At 39.9% G+C, this 24,644-nt stretch overlaps 1 protein-coding gene across 1 annotated transcript; it reads right to left on the bottom strand.

Annotated features, from left to right (window-relative positions):
- Positions 1-23,436, bottom strand: LOC145404030 (sodium-coupled monocarboxylate transporter 1-like). The gene is made up of 9 exons (XM_080275633.1): positions 23,161-23,436; positions 22,021-22,154; positions 20,356-20,544; positions 16,214-16,368; positions 12,164-12,304; positions 11,486-11,704; positions 9,304-9,422; positions 7,275-7,429; positions 1-198 (listed from the first exon to the last, which is right to left on the bottom strand). The coding sequence occupies exons 1-9, from the start codon at positions 23,399-23,401 to the stop codon at positions 1-3; spliced, it is 1,551 nt and encodes a 516-aa protein (XP_080131759.1). The 5' UTR covers positions 23,402-23,436.
- Between the last annotated feature and the right edge of the window lie 1,208 nt (positions 23,437-24,644).

The raw sequence follows: 24,644 nt of genomic DNA, 5'->3' as shown, positions 1-24,644 counted from the left end.
CTACAGTTTGGGTGGCGGTGTGGTGGTGAGGTTGACAAGGGAGAGGGGCAGGGGTGTAGTGGTGGTTAGGTTGAGGGGGGAGAGACAGCCGTCAGTGGAGAGGGGGAGGCGTGGTGGCGAACCTCCACCTCGGACGAACTTCCCGATCACCACCCACATGTTGTAGCAGAAGGCCGCCAAGAAACCCGTCACCGCACCCTGTAGAAAGAAAAGCGTTATTTCCTGTTACAATTATTATCTATATCTATTATTATTATTATTGCTATTACCACCACCACTACTACTACTACTACTTATTATTATTATTATTGCTATGACCACTACTACTACTTCTATTACTACTACTACTACTTATTATTATTATTTATTATTATTATTATTACTATTATTATTATTAATATCATCATCATCATCATCATCATCATCATACCCCTATTTCCAATAATATAGTGTACAGGAAACGGAAAGCAGGAAATTAGGTGTCAGCATGGTAGGCTACGTATTAAAATGGGAGCTACATCTATTCACTCGTTTCGTTTCAGTTATTGAATTCATGGTTGAATTCCACAGGAACGTAGCCTAAATGTAGCCTATCTCTCCTGTACGAAGCATCCATTCCCTCTACTGTCATTTATATCTACTGTATTTATCTATACTTCTTTATCAGTATTACAGGTTTGGGGTTAATTTATCTCATTTGCCCTAAATCACTTCTGACTTTTTATTTCTTTATATTTCTTGCTTACGACATTAACTTGAAGAGTGCATGTTAGAAATGACGGTACAAGTACCTGGTATTTGTTAATGAAGAAAAAAAAAAAGGCAGATATAGTGGAACTTTCACGTCAGTTATTTCTCAGACAGACGATGGTCATAACTTTTACTCAGGGAATGAATGTGACGAATGTTAGCGGTAAGTAGATGAGCTGTGTGTGTGTGTGTGTGTGTGTGTGTTCTTACCTAATTGTTCTTACCTAATTGTATCTTTACAGGAATGAGTCAAGCTCGTATTGTCCCGTGTCTTAGACCATATTTATCGTACATATCCTTAAATTTGTGAATTGTTTTGGCACACACTATTTCATTCGGTAGTGCATTCCATTGATCAATTGCTCTGTTTGGGAAACTGAATTTCCTTACGTCTTTATCACCTCTCTTCTTATGCAGTTTTTTGCAGTGTCCTCTTGCTGATGCTTCTCTATATGTTAAGTAATCATTTATGTCTATTTTCTCCTTTCCTGATATGCACTTATATAGCATTATCATGTCACCTCTTTTCCTTCTCTCCTGTAGTGTTGGTAGATTCAGTTTATTTAGTCTTTCTTCATAGCTTAGGTCCCTTAAGCTTGTTATCCATCTTGTAGCGGCCCTTTGAACTTTTTCAATCTTGTCTATATGCTTTTTGAGATGAGGACTCCAGACTACTGATGCATATTCCAGGGTTGGTCTAATGAATGATGTTATTATCCTTTTTAGCATGTCTTCATTTATGTATGTGAATGCTATTCTCATATTTGCAAGCAGTGTATACATGTTCCGTACCTTCTCGCTGATGTGGTCAGCCGGAGATAGTCTGTTATTGATAATCATACCTAGGTCTTTCTCTCTTTCTGATGTGCATAGGGTTTTATTTCCTAACTTATAATCCCAATCAGGTCTTTTTCCACTTTTACCAAACTTGATTACATGACACTTGTCCACATTGAATTCCATTTGCCATGTACTACTCCATTCATGAAGTTTATTTAATTCTTCTTGTAGCTCCCTACAAGAGTCTGTGCTAGTAATTCTCCTTTGTATTTTTGCATCATCTGCAAACATATTCAGATAGCTCTCATTTCCAGTGTTACTGTTTATATCATTTATGTACACTAAAAACATGATTGGTGCCAGCACCGAACCCTGTGGTACTCCACTAGTCACTTCTTTCCATGATGAGTAGTTTCCTCTTAGTACTGTCCTCATTTCTCTTTTTATGAGAAAGTCTTGCATCCAACAAAACAGTTTGCCTCGAATTCCTCCTTGATGGTACAGCTTTCATAAAAGTCTTTGGTGTGGTACTGTGTCAAAAGCTTTCTTGAAATCTAAATAGATACTGTCCACCCATCCTTCCCTTTCCTGTATTGTGTTTGTTACTCTGTCATAGTAGCTCAACAGATTAGTAACACATGATTTTCCTTTTCTGAAACCAAACTGTCTTTCTGTTATCATACTGTGTTCTTCTAGATGATTTACCCAAGATTTTCTTATAAGTTTTTCTAATATCTTGCTTACAACACTAGTCAGTGATACTGGTCGGTAGTTGAGAGGATTTTGTCTAATTCCTTTCTTGAATAAGGGGACTATATTTGCTTTTTTCCAAATATCAGGTAGTTTCCCTTGACTCAAAGATTTCTTGAAAATTAAAAATAATGGTTTACTTAACTCATTTGCACATTCTCGTAACACCCAACATGAAATTTCATCAGGACCACTTGCTTTTCCTCTGTCTAATCTACTTAACTCCTCTTGTATTACTTTTTCTTCTATTTGTATATCTGGTAGTATGTGTGGACATGCGTATTCCACATAATCTCTCTCAAAATTTTTTTCTTCTGTAAAAACTAATTGGAAATTCTTATTTAGTGCTTCACAAATATCTTTCTCTTGTGTATAAGTGATTCCCTCGTCCGTGATGGATTGTATTATATCTTTTACTTTGGTTTTGCTTCTGATATAGCTGTAAAACAGCTTTGGTTGATCACTACTTTTATTTATTATATCCTCCTCAAACTGTTTTTGGGCTTCCCTCCTTATTCTTGTATAGTCGTTTCTTGCCTGTTTGTAATTATTATATGCCCTTTCACTATTGTGTCTTCTGTATCTATTCCACAACAAATCTCTTCTTTCTTTAGATTTTTTACATTCTGTATTGAACCATTTCTGTATTTTCTTATCTGCTTCTTTGTGCTGTGGGATGTAATTCTGGACTCCTATTTCATAAAATTCACAAAAATTTTTTATATACAGCATTTAAATCTTGTCCTCTAAGCTCATTTTCCCAATCAACTTCTAAGAAATACTTCTTTAGGTCTTGATAATTTCCCTTTTTATAGTTTAGTCTCTTTTTGTAACTGTCAGTGCTGTTTACTAAGTCATATGCTATCCTGAAGTTATAATTTAGTACTGCATGATCGCTTTTGCCGAGTGAAGGGTGATATATTAAACTGTCAATGTCATTTTCTTGCCTAGTAAATATTAGATCTAGCACTGAAGGTACATCAAGTCCTCTTTTTCTAGTGGTTTCCCTCACATGTTGCGTTAAGAAAAACTCTTGTACGAGATCCAGGAGCTTTTGGTCCCAGCAGCTTTCTTGGCTATTTATATCTAGAGTATTCCAATTTATATTTGTATTGAAATCCCCAGTCAGTATAATTCTTTCCGATTTCTCTTCCATTTTATGTAGCAAGGATCTTATACTCTGAATTGTACTCTCTGCTAGGTCCTCATATTCGTCTCTTTCCCATGTGTTTGATTTGGGTGGCATATACAAATTGGCTACAATTACTTTACCTTCAGATGTGTCGATCTCTACTGCAATCAGTTCTACTTGTGATGGTATATCTAGGTTTATTTCCTTGACTTTTTGATTTTTCTTAGTTAATATTATAATTCCTCCTCCTTTTTTTAAATTTCTGTCTCTTCTCCATATATTGTATTCCTCTAAGTTTAGTATGTCATTGGATATCCTTGGTGTTAATTTTGTCTCAGTTAGGCATATTATTTGTGGTTCATTTTCTCTGACATAATCATTCATCTCTAGTAATTTAGATACCATTCCATCCACATTTGAGTACATCATCTTTATCATTTTGTTTATATACTTGTCATGACATGGTTCTACTAACTTCCTCCTTTTTCTTCCATCCTGTTTGTGTACCACTTTCGTACCTGCAATCCTATTACTTTGTAAAAAAATTTCTTCTTGTCCTCTTCTGATCTTCCCTCATTTTTTGTTTTTGCTTCCTCCCTTTTCTCTTTCAGTAATTCCAGTTCCTCTTGTGTTAGACATCTTTTTATCCATACATTTTTGAACTCCTCTTTTTCCATAAGATTCTTTGCATTTTTTAGTATCTCTTCCACAGTGTTTACACTCTGGAAAGTCACCTTTAGAGGTCTTGTCTTGCTTTTCTCGTATTTCCCTAACCTTTTGTGTTCCTCTATGTCTTTACTACAGATTTCCTCTGATACTTCTTTCAGTAAGTTCATTACATTTGCCATCTCCTTTTTGTCTCTAGTGATTTTGTTTTTAATTTCTTCCTCTTCTATACCAGTGATTACTATTGATTTATTTATTTCTACTGAATCTCTGACTAACTTTGGATTGTTTTGGATTATTCTTTTCACTTCCTTTTTAATGCTTTTTTCCTCCACCCTTGTTTCCAAGTCTTTCTTTACTTTCACCATTTCAGCATACGTGATTTCTACATCATTTTTGTAGCTTTGCACAGCTTCATTCACCTGTGTTATCTTCTCCTCAATATCACTGCTCTGGTCCATAAGACTGCTTGCTTGTCTAATTGTCTCCGTGTCATTTTTTAACTCTTCCATAACACTCTCGTGATTAAATACTGTACTTCCCATTTCACTCACTTTCTTCCTAAGGGTATTCAATTCCACTGTTAGTTCACTGATGGTTGTGTCTTTCTTATTGGCCTCCCTTCCCAGTTTTTCTATCTCTTCCTTTTGCAAGTGCATTTGCTTCTTTATTTCATCAATTTCATTTTTGAAAGCCATTTCTAGATTGTGTACACGTTCAACCAGTCTATTGTGAGTCTCCACTTCAACTAGTTCTTGGTAGAAATCGTCATTTTGCTTTTTACTTTTATCCCTTTTCTTTTCCAAATTTGTTTTACTGAAGTATGTATCCATTTTGTAATACTAAATGAACAGAGTATGTACTTACAGTGTGCACGCTTTCCCGGTCTTTCTGTAGTATAAACAAACCCAGCTGACTCAACGCATCGTGGTTCTTTGTTGTTTCAACCAGTCTTATTTAAACTTATTATTTCTTTTCCTTTTAATAATGAAAAATCATTTAGTCTAACCTGGTACAGAGCTTGACTCATTCAGATACTTATTTAGGTAATGCCTCTGGCCGTGTTGAGCTTGTATGGAGCGCCGGTACAGACGTCCACATCCGACGATGCCGTGTGTGTGTGTGTGTGTGTGTAAGATGTACATGACAGTTGCATCTTTTTTTATTTTACCCCTAAATATGACGTCAATTTTGGTATATTCCTGCTATGACCTAACAAAAACAAAGATCTCTACATAGGCTACTAAAAAGGTTGAAAACGGCCTTCATTAACCCTTTCGCTCTGACGAATATTTTGTGTTCTTAAGTCTAAATTGTTTTCGTAAGCCTGGATGAGACTCTTCGAACTGGAGAGGTTAGATATGCCCTTCATTTACTTCTTCACTACACGACCTTTCCCTAATTTTGAATAACATCGTCTGCTGGTACTGAAAATGTCAAGAAAATTCGGTCTCCCTAACTTACATCGCCTGCAGGTACTAAGAATATCAAGAAAATTCGTTCTCCTTAATTCTGAATAACACTGTCTGCACGTACGAAGAATATCAAGTGAATTCCTTCTCCCTAACTTTAAATAACATCGTCTACAGGTTGTATGAATATCAAGAAAAACCGTAATCATTTTATTAAAGTGGTTAATCTTTTCATAACGATCCACTTCTAGTTAGCTAAATAAAATCGTGTCAGCAGCATAACTATAAGACAAGTGACGTCTTCTGGTTGAAAGGACTAACTAGATATGACGGACTGGCTCTGGATCGTAAAGTGGCATAAGAAACTTCGTAGCACCTCTTCCTAAGCTATTTATTTTCCACATTACACCTTATCATTTTCTTCCATGCCTATTTTATTGTCTTAATACCGAGGTCGTGTAAAGGGTAGAATCGTGTAAAGAACAGATTTAATCGCCAAGGAAGAACTCCCACGAAATCTCCACAGCCACGTAGAATGCACTCCTCTGTCTCAGATAAGTCATCGACCCTTCAGTCCAATGATGTACTTTATTACTGTTTTCGTCCTGCCTTGAGATGCTTATGTTTTGCTTGGGAGACGCTTTCCAAATGGAGGGTTTAGATACAAGCTTACAGGAAAGAGATGGGGACTTAATAATAATAATAATAATTAGAACTCTGTAACTGTCCTGCAGACAGCCATCAGTCTCCACCTACTGTTTCTTACAATGACCTTGACCCCATTGGGAAGATCTGGAATTTTTTTTCTATCAGCAATGGCCCATACCAGGACACAAACTGGTCCATTCAGATTCCTTGCACAGGTCGTACTGAAATCTCCAGTTGACATGAGCAACTTATCTCGTTCACAACATAATACCGATATGACTCATTCTGACATGCCCTTCCACTGCACATAAAGGATTTGGATTTTTTTTTCTATCAGCAATGGCCCATGCCAGGATACATAACCTGGGCCATTCAGAGTCCTTGCGCGGTCTCTGGTTATGGAATCGCTGTGAGGGGCGGGAATAATAACAGTACCAGCAAAAACAACAAGAATTTTGAAACTGCTGAAGCATTATTCAAAGAACCCCATATTCCACATGAAAATACTCTTGTTATCATTATAAACCTAATATTAGGGGACTTTTGGTATGAATCAATTCTTTTTTAAAGGATTTTGACCTGTGACCTTGAGATCAAGGTCAAGGTCATCCACACTATGCAAATCATGATAACTCATAACCCAATACATTTCCACCAAGTTTGGTCAAAACTGGCCAAATACTTTCCGATTTAACACTTTCCGGCATGAGGCGGCCATTCTGATTTTCCTCAATATCTCAGAAAGTATCTGTTGGATCTCAGTATCAATACCCAGGTGCACTAATCCAGTATACGTCGACGACTACATACTGCAACATTTGCAAAGAAACCTATTCACCAGTTTTTGTTGTGTAGGAGGGCAAAAATTGAAAAAATAACATAGAGGGTGCACGTGCCAGGGGAAAAAAAACAATGTGCTAAAAGAAGCCTGCAACCAAGACACATCGCTCGTGAAAATTTCAAGTCCCTGGCTAAAACAGTCTTGAAAAGGCAGCCTTCTAGATCTCCCCTCCCCCCCAGTAAAAAAGAAATATATACAATGTCAATATTTCTTAATAATAATAATAATAATAAGCCAGTAAGTGATGAGAGAGAGAGAGAGAGAGAGAGAGAGAGAGAGAGAGAGAGCGCCGCACCTTGCTATCGACCCAGGGCATACACATGCCTGCCAGATAGACCCCCTGCATGGGCGCCAGGAAAGCCCCAGAGACGCTGTATGTGACGTGAAAGATGTTGCCCAGTTGACCCGCCAGAACACCCATGAACACCGCAAGCACGCCCGTCACCGCAGCTGCAAGAAAAGGAAAAGGGTTTGTCACATTAGGAATTACGGTGCAGAGGGGAGGGAGGTACGAGAGGCACTTAAGATTCGGGATCGGGACCAGGAAGCGCGTAAAATATGAGACTGAGCTGGGGGAGGAATGTAACAAACTGCGGGCTCCTGGCCTTTGGTTCCTTCTTCCTTGCATAAAAAAAAAATAAATAAACAAATTAAATTTCTTCTTCCTTGCATAAAAAAATTAGAAAAAAAGAAATGGAACCAAAAAGTACGTAAAATTCGGTATGGATATATTGCGTGTGTGTGTATACTGTATATATGAGAGAGAGAGAGAGAGAGAGAGAGAGAGAGAGAAATAACAGAGGAAAATAAGAGGAGGGAGATTGTGAAACCTGGGGACGGCAAAATCAAAGTAAAATTTTTGGGAGGAGGAAACGAAATTTTTGCGTAAAATTTTAGGATATCTCACTCGATGTAATGCTGCTCTCGGGTTGCTGCCCTTCCTTCTCTTCCTTCCTTCCTCTTCTGTCTTTCTTTCCTTCATTCTTTTCTCTTTCTTTTGCCTACAGGTGACTCTACACTGAATGAAAAGCCTAATAGTTTCCTGTACACCAGGAAATCAATGCCTATGCTGGGTGGTAACCATATATCCAAATTATGGTACCTGGTGGCTTAGTGGGTAATTAAGGCGCTCCAACCGGATTGAGCCCGTGCAGGTTTATATCCAAGAGATGGTTGGGGTTTATTGCTCCCGTAATGCCACTCAGGGATGTGTGAGGCTGGTTACTCTCATTTTAAATGTCAGGACCAACATGCCTAGCCCCGGGCTCCTACGCTCTTCATGGGGCAACACAGGATCTGATGATGATAATAATGATGATCACCATTTTCAGCAAGTGATACGCAAATAATTCACCGAAAGATGCATCTTTTACTCAATACATTTCTCTCGAAAATAAAATATAAGAAATTTAACCTAACCTAACCAGTGTGGGTACTGAGGTAAAAAATGACATCCTCCGTGTAGGAGCAGAATGTAAGTAAAAACAGATATTCTGAGGGAAAGTTGAGCTGCAAGAGAAATTAACAAGAAAAAGTGTTGATTCTGTTATATAAGTGCATTGCACAGTATAAAGACTACGATATCCAAGAATGTACTGTTTTTTTACAAATTTCCAGATTTTGAATATGATTACAAGGAAGATTTTGTAAGTGTAGAGACAGAACGAGACGGGAAACACTTCATTACGGATATACCTTACATGTAGTTCCCGTATTTTTCATCATAAAAATAACTTTCCACTTTTGCATTCTGTGTTCTGCCCTGTGTAAGTCTGTGTGAGGTCCACTGCAGGACCAGACCTTTTCGAAAAGAGCACTAACCTTTACTCATACGGGGAAGACTGTATCAAGAAGGGATGTCTGTAGTGTGAGCGAAGCATGTGGAAGTGAAAGCGTTATATACGCTTGTGTGCCACAATTTCTGTATGCCATCAGGATGGACAGATAGGTTGCAGGCATATGCTATACCCTTCAAGCCTTAACCTGACCCAGATTTTCGTTCTCTTCCAGCTTATTCATGTAGTTGGGTGGCAGAAAATAACAATGCTTCGGCCCTACATACATTCCATACTACTTTTCGTGACCAGCATCATAATCCAGTGTTAATCTATTGTTACAGATCAGCATTCAAAAGGGAGAGATGGAAATTTTAGGTCAGGTTAGAGTAAAAGAGTATAGTATGTGAGTGGAAATATCACTTTAAATGTCTCCCATGGCTGTGGCTTTAAATCTCAGACTCAGGGCGCACACAGATCAGGAGGCAAATTCTGTAAACACTACGCCATCGCAACACCTCATAAAAACAAGTACAAACTGAGACGTACATATGAGCTTGAGGATATTGGTGGCGGCGGCGCTGGTCATGCTGGCGAAGTATGGCCGCTCCCTCAAGAAGTCCTCCCAGATCATGCAGGCGATGGCGTTGGCACACGTGGACACTGTGCTGCATGGACAGAAAAGGAACAATACTACAATACAGTCCTTTTACCTTAACTCGGTCCAGTTTTTTGCCCTTTTGCTGTTTATTTCTTATAGCTCAATGGCAGAAAGAGACAGTACTTTGGTTCTGCATTCCTTCCATAACGCTTCACCGTGACTTGGGTCATATTCTACTCTTAATCTTTGAGACAGAGAGATGACAGTTTCAAGCCATGTTAAAGTAAAACGGGTACAACATTGGTCTTATCATAAGCAATTTGTTAATGTATTGTACACTATGCTTTAAGTTAGATGTTAAAACTGATTTTAACTGCAATGGATTTCATTGTATTCACGATGAGCTTTAATTAAGATAGGTTTTAATGAGGCTAGATTTGAATGACGACAAGTTTGGGTTGAGATAGGATTTAGTTGAAGATTTATAATTATTTATCATAACTGAAGCAGATTAAAACTGAGATAGGTTTTATACTCAAGAATGTGGCAATACTGAACAGTGTAGATGTAAGATGTGATCAAAGGAGAATGACAGTATTAATAAATCATAGGAGAGAGAAGGAAACAGTCAAATCTGTAGTTCATTCATTTTAACTAGGCGAAAATTCTCGTCTAGTTGTATTTTCAGTTGCTCAGTGGCAGGATAAGACAATGCTACGGCTCAACATCCTTTCCAGAGAACTTTTTCGTGACTAGCACCACAGTCTAGTGTTTATATCTTGCTACTGATCAATTTGTTGTTTGCTTGGTTCTGAGTTGTTTGTTACTTGGTTGGTTCTGAAGCATTCTGTTTGCTGTTTTGTTCTAAAGTGTTTGTTTACTGTTTGGTTTTGAAGTGTTTTGTTTGATATGTGGTTCTCAAGTTTGTTTGCTGTTTTGTTCTGAAGTGTTTGTTTCCTGTTTGGTTCCGAAGCGTTTGATTCCAGTTTCGTTCTGAAGTGTTTTGTTTGCTGTCTGGTTCTGATGTGTTTGTTTGCTGTTTGGTTCTGACGTGTTTTGTTTGCTGTTTGGTTCTGACGTGTTTTGTTTGCTGTTTGGATCTGAAGTGTTTGTTTCCTGTTTAGTTCTGAAGTGTTCTGTTTGCTGTTTGGTTCTGAAGTGTTTGCTTCCTGTTTGGTTCTGATGTTTTGTTTGCTGTTTGGTTCTGAAGTGTTTGCTTCGTTTGGTTCTGATGTTTTGTTTGTTGTTTGGTTCTGAAGTGACTGTTTGCTGTTTAGTTCTGAAGTGATTGTTTCCTGTTTGGTTCTGGTGTTTTGTTTGCTGCTTGGATCTGAAGTGTTTGCTTCCTGTTTGGTTCTAATGTTTTGTTTGCTGTTCGGTCTGAAGTGATTGTTTGCTGTTTGGTTCTGAAGTGATTGTTTGCTGTTTGGTTCTGAAGTGTTTGATGTTTGGTTGTGAAGATGAGGAATCATGACGAGAAGGGTGACTAAAACAGAAATGCTCATCCTCTTGCAGCAAGTAGACTTTATGAAATGAGAATCTACCCCGTGCTGGGAGGGGTAGCTCAAAGACACCATGCTATGATCAGAACTGGGATCGGAGTCCTGTGGTGAAATAAATAACGTCATGAAGAAAACATTCCTGTCTGCCATAAAGAAGGGTGTGTAATCCGTCTGTTCTTCCTGTTCTATGTAATGAATCGAAATATGAAGGCTTGCAAACCACAAGAACTTAAACATAGTGTTGGGAGGGATAGAAAATGTTTCTTTGTGACATGGAGGGATTAACAAAGATGGATTCTTCGGATGGGAACAGGCTAGAGGATATGATCATCAGAATATAAAACAGAAGTGGATGTGGACAGGTCAAAGCCTCCACTGAACAGATGGCTGATGGACAATCAAGATACCGATAACAGAATGGCAACCCTGAACTCAGGTGACAAGAAGAGACGGAGGGATGAAAATATCGCTAATATGCGATGTGGTGAGATTGAATGGAACCAGTTGAGTGGAGAGAAATGGGAAATGATCTCGTCCTGCTGTGCCCTGTCTCAGGCTGATGATGCTAAGGATGGATTAATAATATTTGCTCCTAACTGGGATGGGTTTTAACAAAGCAGCCACCCACCTCAGCACAGCGCCATACACGGCAGCCACAAATATGCCGGGTACCCCCGTGAGATGTGCCAGCTTGTCCATCACCAGGTAGGGGATGATCTGGTCGGGCTTTTCTATGCGGCCTGACGTAAGGGGGTCGCAGGAGTGGTAGGTCGCGTACGCCACCAGGCCAGAGAAGTATAGTAGGCCCCAGAGAAAGCACAGACCCACCATGAAAGACCAACAGAGTCTTTGGGAAAAGAAAAAAGTTCATGTAAGAATTTTATGCATACATCAGTCTGTCTATATCGATCTATAGTCAGTTGCTACTAGGCAGGAGAAACAGAGCCCGGGTCGGGAGCTGCGCCCCATCCCCCTTGTATCCAAGGGCAGCTTTTATGGTACCAGTAAATTACCTATGCTATTATCTGTATTCATGCAAAAACTTCGCTTTTCATATTGAAAATTACCTGGGATTCGAGATCAGGGTCTGCATCCCTTTCCTCGATCCTAACACTCTGTCCATATGGTAATCATGATTTTCCTCTAGGCCATACTTTTAACCGTGCAAATATTTAATACAGTAGCTTGACAACTGTGGCCGTGCATAGTGGGCAGACAAAAAAAAAAATTGGGGCAAATATTTTTAATAAATATACATATAACAACAACTACAATAATTAAAAAAAATAATAATAATAATGTATACCTCTGGGCTGTTTGAAGGGTGCCGACTGACGCAAACCGCTGGTAGCATGGCTGGTTGAGGCCCACGATGTGTATCATGAGGTAGACGCCGAACACAAACGTCGACCAGAACGTATGTCGAACGAATGGACTCGGGTCGAAACTGTCCACAAGGGGAGAAGAAGGCCAGGGATTTTAGGGCAGTATTCAAAGTGACTCTGAACATTTTGTAACATCTCTTCCTGGGTTATCTATTCTGCACTTTACTCCTCTATATCCTTTTGGAATTACTTAACCTACGCAAACTGTGATGATATTATAACTGTATAAGTAGCGTACAAGTGAAGGTTCATGATCATCATCATCATCATCATTTGTTCACTCACAGGGGTTGGGGGATGAGGGAGGGTCAAGAAAGCATGGGAAAAGAAAAATGTGACAGAGGGAGAACGAATCCACAACATGCTCAACGGAAATGGGCAACACATTCATTAGCCTTTCCAACCAAGGAGGAGGTAGTGCTAAGTATCCTGTGCCACCAAGAATGAGGCCTTAGGTTTACTCCTTCCATCTGATGACTCACAACATGAAATGAAACGCCAAGATCTATACGTTGTGTGTGTATGTGGGGGGAGGGGGGGATTACTTCTTTATACTCGACTTTACCCACAGACTAATCACTCCGTTCCCAAGGTCCAGCAGTCTTCCCACAGGCAACAGCTGGCATCACATTTCTCAAGTGACCACTTGAGCACTAATATCAGTAGTTGTTGTTGCTGTTGTTGTACCTGTTGCTGCTGTTGTAAGACCATGCTCGTCTGAGCATGAACCTAGCTGACTACAGACTGAAGCTCCTTTTCTGCAGTGCACCACCCTTCTTTCTGGGAATAGGGAGAGTGTGAGGGAGTTATAACCAGACAGCGAAGCCACTGGTTACATCGATGCCACAACGGGAAGACGTCCCTCTCGAGCACAACACCAACAGTACACAGTGAATTCATGGCAGGTTTCATTTGCACCTGATGTGATGATATTAATGGGGGAAATTTTGTTACTACTTGCTGGGTCTTGTGGAAGATGTGAAAACACTTTTTCAGTGAAATCTAAATCCCCAGGCTTTCCCCTTCCCCAGCCTGGAGTCTACCTCAAGTCCTTTCGAACGGCAGTCCACCTGGCTGCCGACTTAAGAGGCTTTATTGGCCCCTGTGTGGAGTACAGCTCTTATGTGTGGGTTCACCACATACAGCACTTCTAAACAAGTGCAGTCAAAGGCACTCCAACTCATCAACTCTCTCTCTCTCTCTCTCTCTCTCTCTCTCTCCGACGCGATACTGTATCTCTTTTCTCTTCTATCGCTACTCTTCCAGTCACTCTTCTTCTGAACCTTCTGCTTACATTCCTCTCTGATTACGGCAGGCATGCGGCACCCGTCTAACACTCATCTACCTGCACAAACTCACCTGCTTTCTATCAAGTTCCTTAATGCATGATTTAACCATTAGTCTCTCCGTATTTAATATAGTCAACTGGTCAACTCTGACATTCTCTTCCTTATTGTCGTTCGTAAAACCTCTGTCCTTCAGTCCTTTAAAGTTACTGAACCCAGGCGTCTTCAAGCAAATGGACTATGAAGTTGGATTTCTTTTTGTTCAGCTTTCTTTGGAAAGAACAAATTTTGCATGTCCTCAGGTTTCGGTTGTTTCTTTAGCATTAAAAAAAAAAAAAAAGGCGGCATATATACCTCCCTGGCAGTTGTACTGCCAGTAACTATTAGATCATTCATTTATTCTTGCATAAAAAACTACAACTTAACCAACTACGTGAATCCCATAATTAGAAAGGTGTGTTATATGCGTTAAACGCAGTAATCTTGATAGTGAGTCAGTGAGTGGTGTAAAAAGTATAATCAGGATAACGAGCTGTGGCAATTTCACCTTATCGTTAACAAGCTTCAAATACTCATTAGTCTTTAATAACAGCCATTATTGGCTACACCTCAGCGTTATCTGGGTCTCCTCGTTTACATGCTGTATATTCTCATTAACTTAAGCTCTGCATTTATTTAAAGTGTTAACTTTAAATGGTAAAGACTCTGAAGTCAGCATCTAAACCCATACCTTTTCTTTTTACTCAGTGTGTCCGACTCTGGCCATTGCAGTTCTGCATGACATACACCTTCAAATGTCACTACTTCGGCCCTAATACCAGAGTCTCGTGGAAGATCAGTAAAGTCTAAGAACATTTTAACGAAATTCATATTATCAAACTCTCTTCTGCCCCAGCCTCATGCCCTTTCGAACGGCGGATCACTTCGTCAACCACTGGAGTCTGGACGATCTTTATTTCCCAAGTGTTATATCGTTCTGGATTTCCTTCTTCCTTTTTCAATCTTTCTTCCATCTCCAGCTATAATATGTGCATATTTTTTTTATGAACGTCCTCCAAAAAAATTTTGGCATCAAAATCATAAGATATACGATACCAAACGAGTATATGATGCCAAAAATAATGCAGAATGACCAACATGTGACCGTCCGTAATATGTCACTGCCATGTCGATCACTAGACATCAGTAACGATACAGGAATGATTTCTTGTGACATTATGAAGTAGCAACAGTGAGGTTTGGTAACGAAAAAAATGTTGAATAATTATGTAATCGTTTCCGCCGCACCCTGCATAAACACTGAAGCGTCGTTTGTCTGTAAATTCAGCTGCTACTACGCTAGATAATTATTTATCGTAATCATGTACCAGTAGTCTTCATGTTCAGTTTACTTTTATATATGATATGTACAGTTTGGGGGTCGACCAGCATTCCAGTTTTATTTAAAGACTTTTTAAAACTATAGATCATTCACAAGCGCTTCACGGCCCTATCGATAGGCTCAGCAGTTGCTCGAATGAAAGCGGTTTCTGGATAGCGCTTCGCTTCGCTTTGCTCGAAACCACGGAAACTTCCCGACACATTCCAAGTACTGTACAACAAATGGGAACAATTAGGAGTCAAAACATCCCTTCTGAAAATTTCAGTCAACATGAAAATGAAACGGGTAAATGTGACCCAACTGCGATCATCCTGCCTAGTTTCGTGGAAATCTTTTTTTCCAGCTTCAGCTAACACACACACACACACACACACACACACACACACACACACACACACACATACACACACGCTCAGAATTATATTATATTGGATTTTAACTACGAGAAGATTTTCATCATTTTGCAGCTTATTTCAAGTGGGTCAGTGACATAACAAAACAATGCAACGGCTCAACATGCTTTCTACAGAACTTCTTGGCTACTATCATTTTCTAGCGTTAATCCGTTGTTGCAGCATATACTCAAGATGGACTGATAGCAATTTTACGCCAAGTTAAAGTGAACAGAGTATGGCGAAACATAGCCAGCCTTCTGATTTATTTAAAAAAAAAAAAAAAAAAAAAAAAAAAGTGTTTCATATGACTCGACACTTTCGGAATGTGCTCACCAAACCAAAGGATAATCCTGAACTTCATACTATACCTCAACACTATGAAAACTATCTATCTATCTATTGCCAGACGCCACAATCCCGCAAGGGGTGGCCATTTGACTTTTAATTATGAAAACAATTACGATTATTAGTAAGAAAGTTATGGGGTACTCCGTAAATTTCTCTTATTCTGTGTCATTACTGTTGGATGTGAAGGATTAGACACCAATTATGCTGTACACGAATGTTAAGTAGGAAATTCCCGGACGTCTCTTTTAAGCCGAATAAAATCATGTGGCATTAAAAAGAATACTGCTGACTAACGCTGATGGCGTGTGTGTGTGTGTGTGTGTGTGTGTGTGTGTGTGATAAATGTAAAAATTGAAGTTATGGTGTTGTCTGTGCGTCTGTCTGTATCATTGGTACAACCGAAAAGTGGGAACATTATGCAAGTAAGGACACACTGTAAACACATTTCACTCTACCATGTCTTGGGTATCAAATCTTAGACTCGAGACGCATGCATTCAGAGAGGCGAAAATGCTACCACCGAGGCACCGTGGGCCAGAGAATAAAATAAGTGTAACGTACTTGAAGAACTGTATCCTGCCTCCCTGCTGAGCAATGCTCCACACGTTGCTGAGTCCGCCCATGTCCACAGAGCATATGATCACCACCAGCAGTACACCGGTGAACATCAGGAAAGTCTGCAGTACGTCTGTGTACACCACTGCCTTCACACCACCCTGGAATACGTAAACAAGCACCAGTGTACTTTTAACGGCAGTAATAATCATATGAAAATATTTTTTTCCTATTTTGGTTATGATAAACATACTGTACAGTATATCAATGATTTCTAAAACAGACGATATGAAACATTAAAGTTCTCATAAAATGCAACTTTCTTGCAAAATTCGGTAAGTAAAAAAAGCAAACATTTGGTGAATGACGTCTTCCAGTGATGGTTCGATGTTGGTGACCAAAGCTCACTGTGGGTCAGGCTGATATCAGGTTCACTGTTGCCGCTACACAGATGGTCCTTGTTCACAGAGGTGGATTGTTGGATATGGGAGAACTTAGTGAGTTTAACCTCTACCTAATTGTAAAATTTTGCATCTGAGACTCTGAACACGTTCCTCCTGCAACGTTCTTGAGGCCATTTTTTTGGGGGGGCCGGCCCCCTGTTCGAGCACTTGGTGCACTCTGGCTCCTAGAAGAGCTATCATCGAAATCTGTGTCTGCAAATGGCGTTGATGGTTTCAAATCGATTCAGGGTCAAGGTCAACGGGTCAATGCCATCATCATGGTCAAAAGGGACGCCGATTAATGAACTCTTAATGTAATGCGGCTCCTGAAAGTACTATCGTAATGATCCTTGAGCCTACAATCTTCTGCCTTCTTTCCATGTGCGGCCATCACTCCAGCTAGACTGTACAGTATATCCAACCAGACACTGAAGGCACGTATATGATGTGTTAAGGGCGGTTAATCGCTTTAGAAACTGAAACTGACCAAAACTTGGACTTCAGTTTCTGTTCTCTTAATTGATTACCTTGGTGGCACGTGCCAGATAGCGTATGGTGATATTCAGTCGCTGTACAAACTGACTGATTTACAGACACACAATCCCTTAATAACTACAACCTGGTCGAACTCTAGAAACTCTCAACTATATTCCTGCGTGCCGAGAGGAGTTTATGGATGTCTTTTTTCATTACCAACATTTAGATATGGTTCTCAAGCCATATTTATCTGATCTGCTCTGCTCTCTCTCTCTCTCTTTTCTATGGGACCTCTGTGGTCCCGGTGTTCTGAATTCAGCTTGCATCCCTTATGGAAGGCAAGCAGCACCCATCCAGCTACATACATTCTTTTCTCTTCTACTCTGTAATGTAAGACTTGACCAGTTATTTAAGTCCTTCGTGTATTAAGCTGGACAAATATGTACATAACTGTCATTCTCAATTTGCTGTTTCATTTGCCTGTGATCTCGTCTTTTAATTGCAGTATGTCCAGGCATCTCGATCCGAACAGATTTAGATTTTTGGCTTTCTCATGTTCCACTTTTGAAGTAACAATTATTGCAAGCTTCCAGTCTTCACATAAATACCATATATATATATATATATATATATATATATATATATATATATATATATATATATATATATATATATATATATATATATATTACAAAGATTCTCTAAAGGAATATAATGTTTCAACCACTCTGTCTTATAGAAAGGAACCCAAAAATCTAAACCTAACATTAACAATATTCTCTCCCTTTGTGTTCATCTTCCTAAAAGCTACAAAATTTAGGTATTCAAAATAGTCATTATAATGAGCATATTATCATTAATATTCCTAGTAGAAGATTAACACAAAGGGAGAGGAAATTATTAATGTTAGGTTTAGATTTTTATATTCCTTTCTGTAGGACAGATTGATTGAAACATTATATATATATATATATATATATATATATATATATATATATATATATATATATATATATATATGGCTGGTTAATGATTACACAACCTCTTGCGAAGCGAAAGTGGGATATAGTTTTGGTCGGTTTGTGTATGTGTGTGTGTGTGTGTGTGTGTGCGTGTGTGTGTGTGCATATATATATATATATATATATATATATATATATATATATATATATATATATATATATATATATATATGCACACACACACACATACACAAACCGACCAAAACTATATCCTACTTTCGCTTCGCAAGAGGTTGTGTAATCATTAACCAGCCATATATATATATATATATATATATATATATATATATATATATATATATATATATATATAATGTTTCAATCAATCTGTCGTCCTACAGAAAGGAATATAAAAATCTAAACCTAACATTAATAATTTCCTCTCCCTTTGTGTTAATATATATATATATATATATATATATATATATATATATATATATATATATATATATATATATATCATCAGTCATTGAGGTCCACTGCAGGACCGGCCTATCCCTACCGAAGCAGGGACGATACAGCCAATGTATCTCTACCCAGTGGCTTAGGCTGTCTGGTACAGGTTGTATGTAGGGTGAAAAGTGCTTGTGAGTGTGATTGTAGTGTTGTAGTGGTTTTGGATGTGTGTGTAGCCTGTGAACCAAGCGTAATCGGCCCGCCTTCAGCCGATTGGGTGCAAGCATACTAGTATGTGACTACTGGTTCAACCACAGCACCCCTTGTGTCCGCCAAAGTATCAAGTGGCTTGGTGAACGCTTCCCAAAGTTTTTACAACTCTTGTGGGAGGCGAACCCGCGCTTACCAGCGTGCGAAACGCACACTCTACACTGTACCACAGAGGCTCTCTCTCTCTCTCTCTCTCTCTCTATATATATATATATATATACTGTGTATACAGAGAGAGAGAGAGAGAGAGAGGGATGGCCAGACTGACAGATGCATAGACAGATTGATAGATTGATACAGTAGATAGACGAAGGTAAACATACAGATAGATAGGTAAAGAAATACTGTACACATAAAAACACATACATAAACCAGAAGCCATCTCACGATGGAATCTCACCATTCTTGTAGCCGGTAAGTTTTTCTTTTGCACACAATTTTGCACCCCCGTTTCCGATTTAACGCAAATTCAGGATCTACTGTACAACACACGTAAACAAAGCCAGCCAACCAGCCTCACAACTGAAAACATTACCACTCCACAACGCGGGTGGTAAGCGAGCGGAGTGGTAATATTTACGAGAGAGGGTGTACCCCTCGAGTTTCTAATCAAGTAGTGGCATTTTCTCATATATAAGCTGCCCAACCCGGCCCGACCGTAATGCTTTTGAGCTTATATCTCAGCAACCATAGGGCCGATCACTGCGTGGTTTACACCACATGATTGTCCAATTCTTTAAGATTTGTTTTTGACAGGTTCCATTACACCTAGACGATGCCCGTGGAACGTGACACGCGCCAAGTGCAGGATGTCGAAAATCTTCAAAAGCGGGTCAGCAGGAAGCTTCTCGTAAAGCATGAAACTTGGTAGGTAAATAGCCATCAATATACTCTAGGCATCCTCGCGTTATATGGTGACATTTCAATGCTTTCGGATATAAATGGTCTCGCTCGTACCTCGCTGGTTTCAGTTGTGAGGTTGGCTGGCTGGCTTTGTTTGTGTGTGGGTAAACAAAATATCTCATAAACGGCTTGAGCTATCAACATGAAACTTTCAGGGTATCAAGATATGGCCAAAATCTTGATCGAGTTTGAAAATGGGCACTCGGGGTCAAGGTCACCAAAGGAGAACTAGTTGACATTTGACAGCCATTTTGGTGACCTTGACTTTGACCTTGACCTTGACCCCAAGTGCCCATTTCGAACTCGTCCAAGATTTTGGCCATATCTTGATACCCTGAAAGTTTCATGTTGATAGCTCAAGCCGTTTATGAGATATATTGTTTACCCACACAAAAACAAAGCCAGCCAGCCAACCTCACAACTGAATACATTACCATTCCGCTCGCTTCGCAACGCGGGTGGTAATAAACAGTAAACAGGCACTCAGTGGTATGACAGAAAGTGGAGATAGTGCTACTAATGGGCATTGTGCCCAGGTAGATAGACAGACAGAGGGAAAGATATATAAATAAATAGATAGACAGATTGACAGATAAACAGACACAGATAAATAAACGATGATCGCACGAGTACTTACAATAGTGATATAGAAGGTACAGATAGCTCCCATAATGAGCATAGAGGCCCAGGTGGAGAGGCCGGTGACAGCAGCTAAGGCGAGGGACGGGGCGTACAGACAGATGCCCATGATGAAGAACAGCTTGATGGTCAGGCACAGGGTCATCATCTTACGCAGGGCAGGCGACCGGAACCGTAGCTCTATGTACTGGGAAATGTATAGAGGATGGTGGCTAGTTGTAAGCTCTATGTACTGGGAAAGGTATAGAGGAAGGTTGTTAGTTGTAAGCTCTATGTACTGGGAAAGGTACAGATGAAGGCGGTTAGTAATAAGCTCTATGTATTGGGAAAGGTATTGAGAAGGCGGTTAGTTGTAAGCTTTATGCACTGGGAAAGGTGTAGATGAAGGTGGTTAGCTGTAAATATGTGGACTTAGATTTTTATTTCTCTGTCAGTCTTTGTATCTATTTACGTGCCTGAGTATCTGTGTACCTGTCTCTACTTAAATGTACCTGTTTGTGCGACTCTCTCTCTCTCTCTGCTAACTAACAACAGACAATGCTGTTAAACTCTGGAAGGATGTATCTAAGTGAAGGGGTTAATCTAGGCCGTATCTAATCAATATAATTCTAAGACTTTCTTGAACAAGAAACAAATAAATATATATAAATAAAAAACATACTCTTCTTGTCGGAAAGAATAAATAAAAAGATAAATGAAATCGTCTAAAGATACCAAGAATAAATGAAGTTACGTCGACGGCCTGAAGAGGTTAATCAATCCACTTTTACACTACTACCCGTCTGTTGTTACCTAAGAGAGATTCATAGACAGTTTTAGGTCACGTGATGGTCAAGTGTACTCAGACTGGAGAGGCAATTTGACCAGTAATCATAGCGACACATTCCTTCCTCATGGCTATGGCTCAGCGAATTTTATTAAACCACCACTTGGATTCAAGTTGTGGGAGCAATTTGGTTCCGTCTAGTAGAAATAAACCCATTATAGTCAGTTGTTACGTCCGCCTCAGACAGCGTGACGTCATCTATACGAATGCTCACAATAGATTCTGGATTATCACATACTTTCATGCGCGGAATTTGTCAGTCATTACATATTTTGACACATGATGAGTTGGTCTGTCGCGTGATATGTCAGTTATTATGTTGACTCGGAAATGTTGAACAAGGTCTCGTGTGAGTCGTAAGTAATAAGTTGAAGTGGGAGGAAAAGGGGATGAGGGGGATGGTGGTGAAAGCGACTGTTGTGTGAAAGAAGGATTTGCGGGAATATTTATCCTGGAAATTCTTTACATATGTGGGAATGTAAGGCGGAAGGGAGGGATAAAAGCAGTGGGGTGAAGGGCAGGCATGAGCTGTACGGTCTGGGATAACGGTGGGTGGTGAGGCACGGCGGTGATAGTGTACGGTAAGCGATGGGAGTTGGACGGTATGTGTATGGTATGGGCTTAAATGAACTATGTCTCCAAAGACAAGATTAAGTAATAATGATACTACTGTTATTACTACAACAACAACAACAACTACTACTACTACTAATAATAATAAAGTAATAAAAAATAAGGATCCGCCGTTCCCATACAGGTTACACAGCATTGTCCAGGTATAAAGTAGATGTATAGGTAATAAACAAAAAAGGGAATATGGTATGGTAGGGTACTCACTTGGTTGATAGAGACGAGGTTGAGGTTGTAGAAGATTGGCAGGATGAGCTTGTTGACTAGTACACAGCCAGGTACCACCCCCAGCAGCACCACACACAGCTGCGTCCCGAACATGTACACCTCGGTTGCGTTGCCTGAATAAAAAAATGTATATGCCTCTCCACTATACATCGAGTACCGGAATGCTCACTTCAAGTTAGCCATTTTACATGCATTATTCTTTAATCTGCTCACCTCTATATGTTCAGCGCTGGAAGGGACGTAGTGAGTTGTTATGAATGAGGAAATTTAACTGTTTGAAGACTGAGCGTTCCTTTCACCTGGATATACCGTTGTGACTTAGCAATAGATGATTTTTATTCAGATGAGGATATCTTTGCCCTCTAAAAAACAGGGACTCGTAACATTAGGCAATAATGTTATGGTCGTCGCCAAACGTTTATTTTCTGCCCTTTTAATTTAAGGAATCGAATGCAGAGTGATGGGCAGACGAGAAGAGTTTGTCAGAGGTGAATGGCTGGAAGCAGGAGACCAGACAAAGGACAAAATGAAAGGCAGGTTGTGAGAGTCCATGAAGGATGATGGTGGTGTGTGGTGGGAAGGGGAATAAGTAGAGCGGCACTGAGCACACACACAAACACTTGCATGTCACCTTTCATGGGTACGGGTCAAGGGAACAGAAAGATACCTTATGTACAGCTTTTTAAATAATATACATTGCATGCTGGGTGGTAGTGGCAGGTATGTATCCAGCGGTGAGTTGAAGATTACAAGACAGAGAAGGTGGTGTACAATAGATAAAGTTTTTTTAATGTTCAAGCCATAGTGTGACCTTAGACAGAATCCCTCCCCCCCACCATACACACACACAGACAAACAATTAAATAAGTGTGTGTGTGTGTGTGTGTGTGTGTGTGTGTGTGTGTGTGTGTGTACACGCGCGTTCGCTCACCTTACCTAATATAGATATCGATGACACAACGCCACCCAACAGTGACACATTGTGTGTGTGTGTGTGTGTGTGTGTGTGTGTGTGTGTGTGTGTGTGTGTGTGTGTGTGTGTGTGTGTGCGTGTGTGTGTGTGTGCGTGTGTGTGTGCGTGCGCGTGCGTGCTTGCGCGCGCGCGTTCGCTCACCTTACCTAATACAGATATCGATGACACAACGCCACCCAACAGTGACAAAGCAACAGGGAAGGGTGACATGGATCTGCTTCCCAGTAGGTACTCCTGTGTGGACTCCTTGCCCCTGCTGACGATGGCGCTGTATATGCCGATGCCCACCGAGGCCACCAGCATCAGCGTGAACATGGTATAGTCCACGGCGGAGAAACGCGAGCTGGACAGAGCATCTTTTAGCACTTCTTCACCGTCTGCAGACATTTTGCTCTCAACTGGGGATGATCACTGTCGTCTGTACAACCTGGGATGAGATGAGATGAGATGAGATAAGATGAGATAGATAGATAGATAGACAGAGAGAGAGAGAGAGAGAGAGAGAGAGAGAGGTGGGGGGAGCATTATCAAAATTCCTGATTGTAAAAATTCGCCCATAGAAAACACCCATCGTTTTCAGCATTCTAAACAACACAACCGACAGGCATCCACAGCAAACAAATAGCGTACCGTAACTCTCGGCGGTACGTCCATTAGAGTCGCAGCCTCAATTTGTAGCTATCTCAAGGGGGCGCTATTCTAGTAAGGTTAGGAAGCTTACTAACACCTCTTCCTTACCTATTTATCTCTGATCCTGCTCCGTTACTATATTCGTGTGTGTTAATCATACAATCTATGTCGATATTGAAAAGACAGAAGGAAACCAAGGGATATTAGTAAGTAACTTGGAAAACAAAATTATCGTTAATGAGGAGGTGTTAGGGAACCTCCTTACCAGACGAGAATACGGGCCAAGATCATTGCAGGTGGCGCGCCTCTTGTTACACAGCCCATTTCTTGCAGTCTCTCCAGCGTTCATTTATACTGGTGGGAAATGTCTACAGGATACATATTTCTCGCATTTAGGTATATTCACGATCAGCTGGTATAACAAAGGTGGGGTTAAGGGAAGGAGTAGGGTCTCGAAAATATTTCTACTGGAATAATTGTATCAGATTATTAACTTTTTTACACAGGGTTTTACGTGAGGGTTGCATGACATTCAGTGAGTATACGAATGAGTCTCTTTGGTTATTAGTCAAATTAAATCTCCAGTCTGACCACATTTTCTACATTTTGTCATCAAAAGAGGTGGAAAAGTTAGAGATCTTTGCAAGTTAGAATATACGCGCTATTACTGGTAGGGCACTAGTGTCGCAGCTGGCCCTGCCTGACCCAAAACAATTCATATATTAGAGGGTAGGGGTGGTTTTCTCTTCAGCAAAATGCTGCCAGGGATGAAGGCTCATCTCCTACTCTTAAATGTTCTGGACTACCGTAGGATAGCCTCGGTCCCCTACATACTGAAGGGAATAATCTGGATGTGGCTGTTGTAAAATAAATAAAATAGTAAAATAACTAATAAATAAATAAAGATGTGCAAATTCTCTCAGTGCATTCAGAGAAAACTGAAATTGCATGTCCAATCCTGCGACGTGCATGCCGATTTGAAAGAATTACAAACTAATAT

The sequence above is a fragment of the Coenobita brevimanus genome, chromosome 62, assembly GCF_032717465.1.
Source record: "Coenobita brevimanus isolate Jiangsu-jjx chromosome 62, ASM3271746v2, whole genome shotgun sequence".
Classification (NCBI taxonomy): Eukaryota; Metazoa; Arthropoda; class Malacostraca; order Decapoda; family Coenobitidae; genus Coenobita; species Coenobita brevimanus.
The sequence above is the reverse complement of the archived record's forward strand: the minus strand, read 5'-3'. Positions and strand labels throughout refer to the sequence as shown.

What these genes read in the sequence shown, in the direction of transcription:
- LOC145404030 (XM_080275633.1), bottom strand. Translation starts at nt 23,401, where the DNA reads ATGTCTGCAGACGGTGAAGAAGTGCTAAAAGATGCTCTGTCCAGCTCG. An exon ending in GTCATCGATATCTGTATTAG is followed by an intron (nt 22,155 to 23,160) that starts GTAAGGTGAGCG and finishes TTTTTTATTCAG; the next exon opens with GCAACGCAACCGAGGTGTAC. An exon ending in ACCCTTCAAACAGCCCAGAG is followed by an intron (nt 11,705 to 12,163) that starts GTATACATTATT and finishes CTTTTCCCAAAG; the next exon opens with ACTCTGTTGGTCTTTCATGG.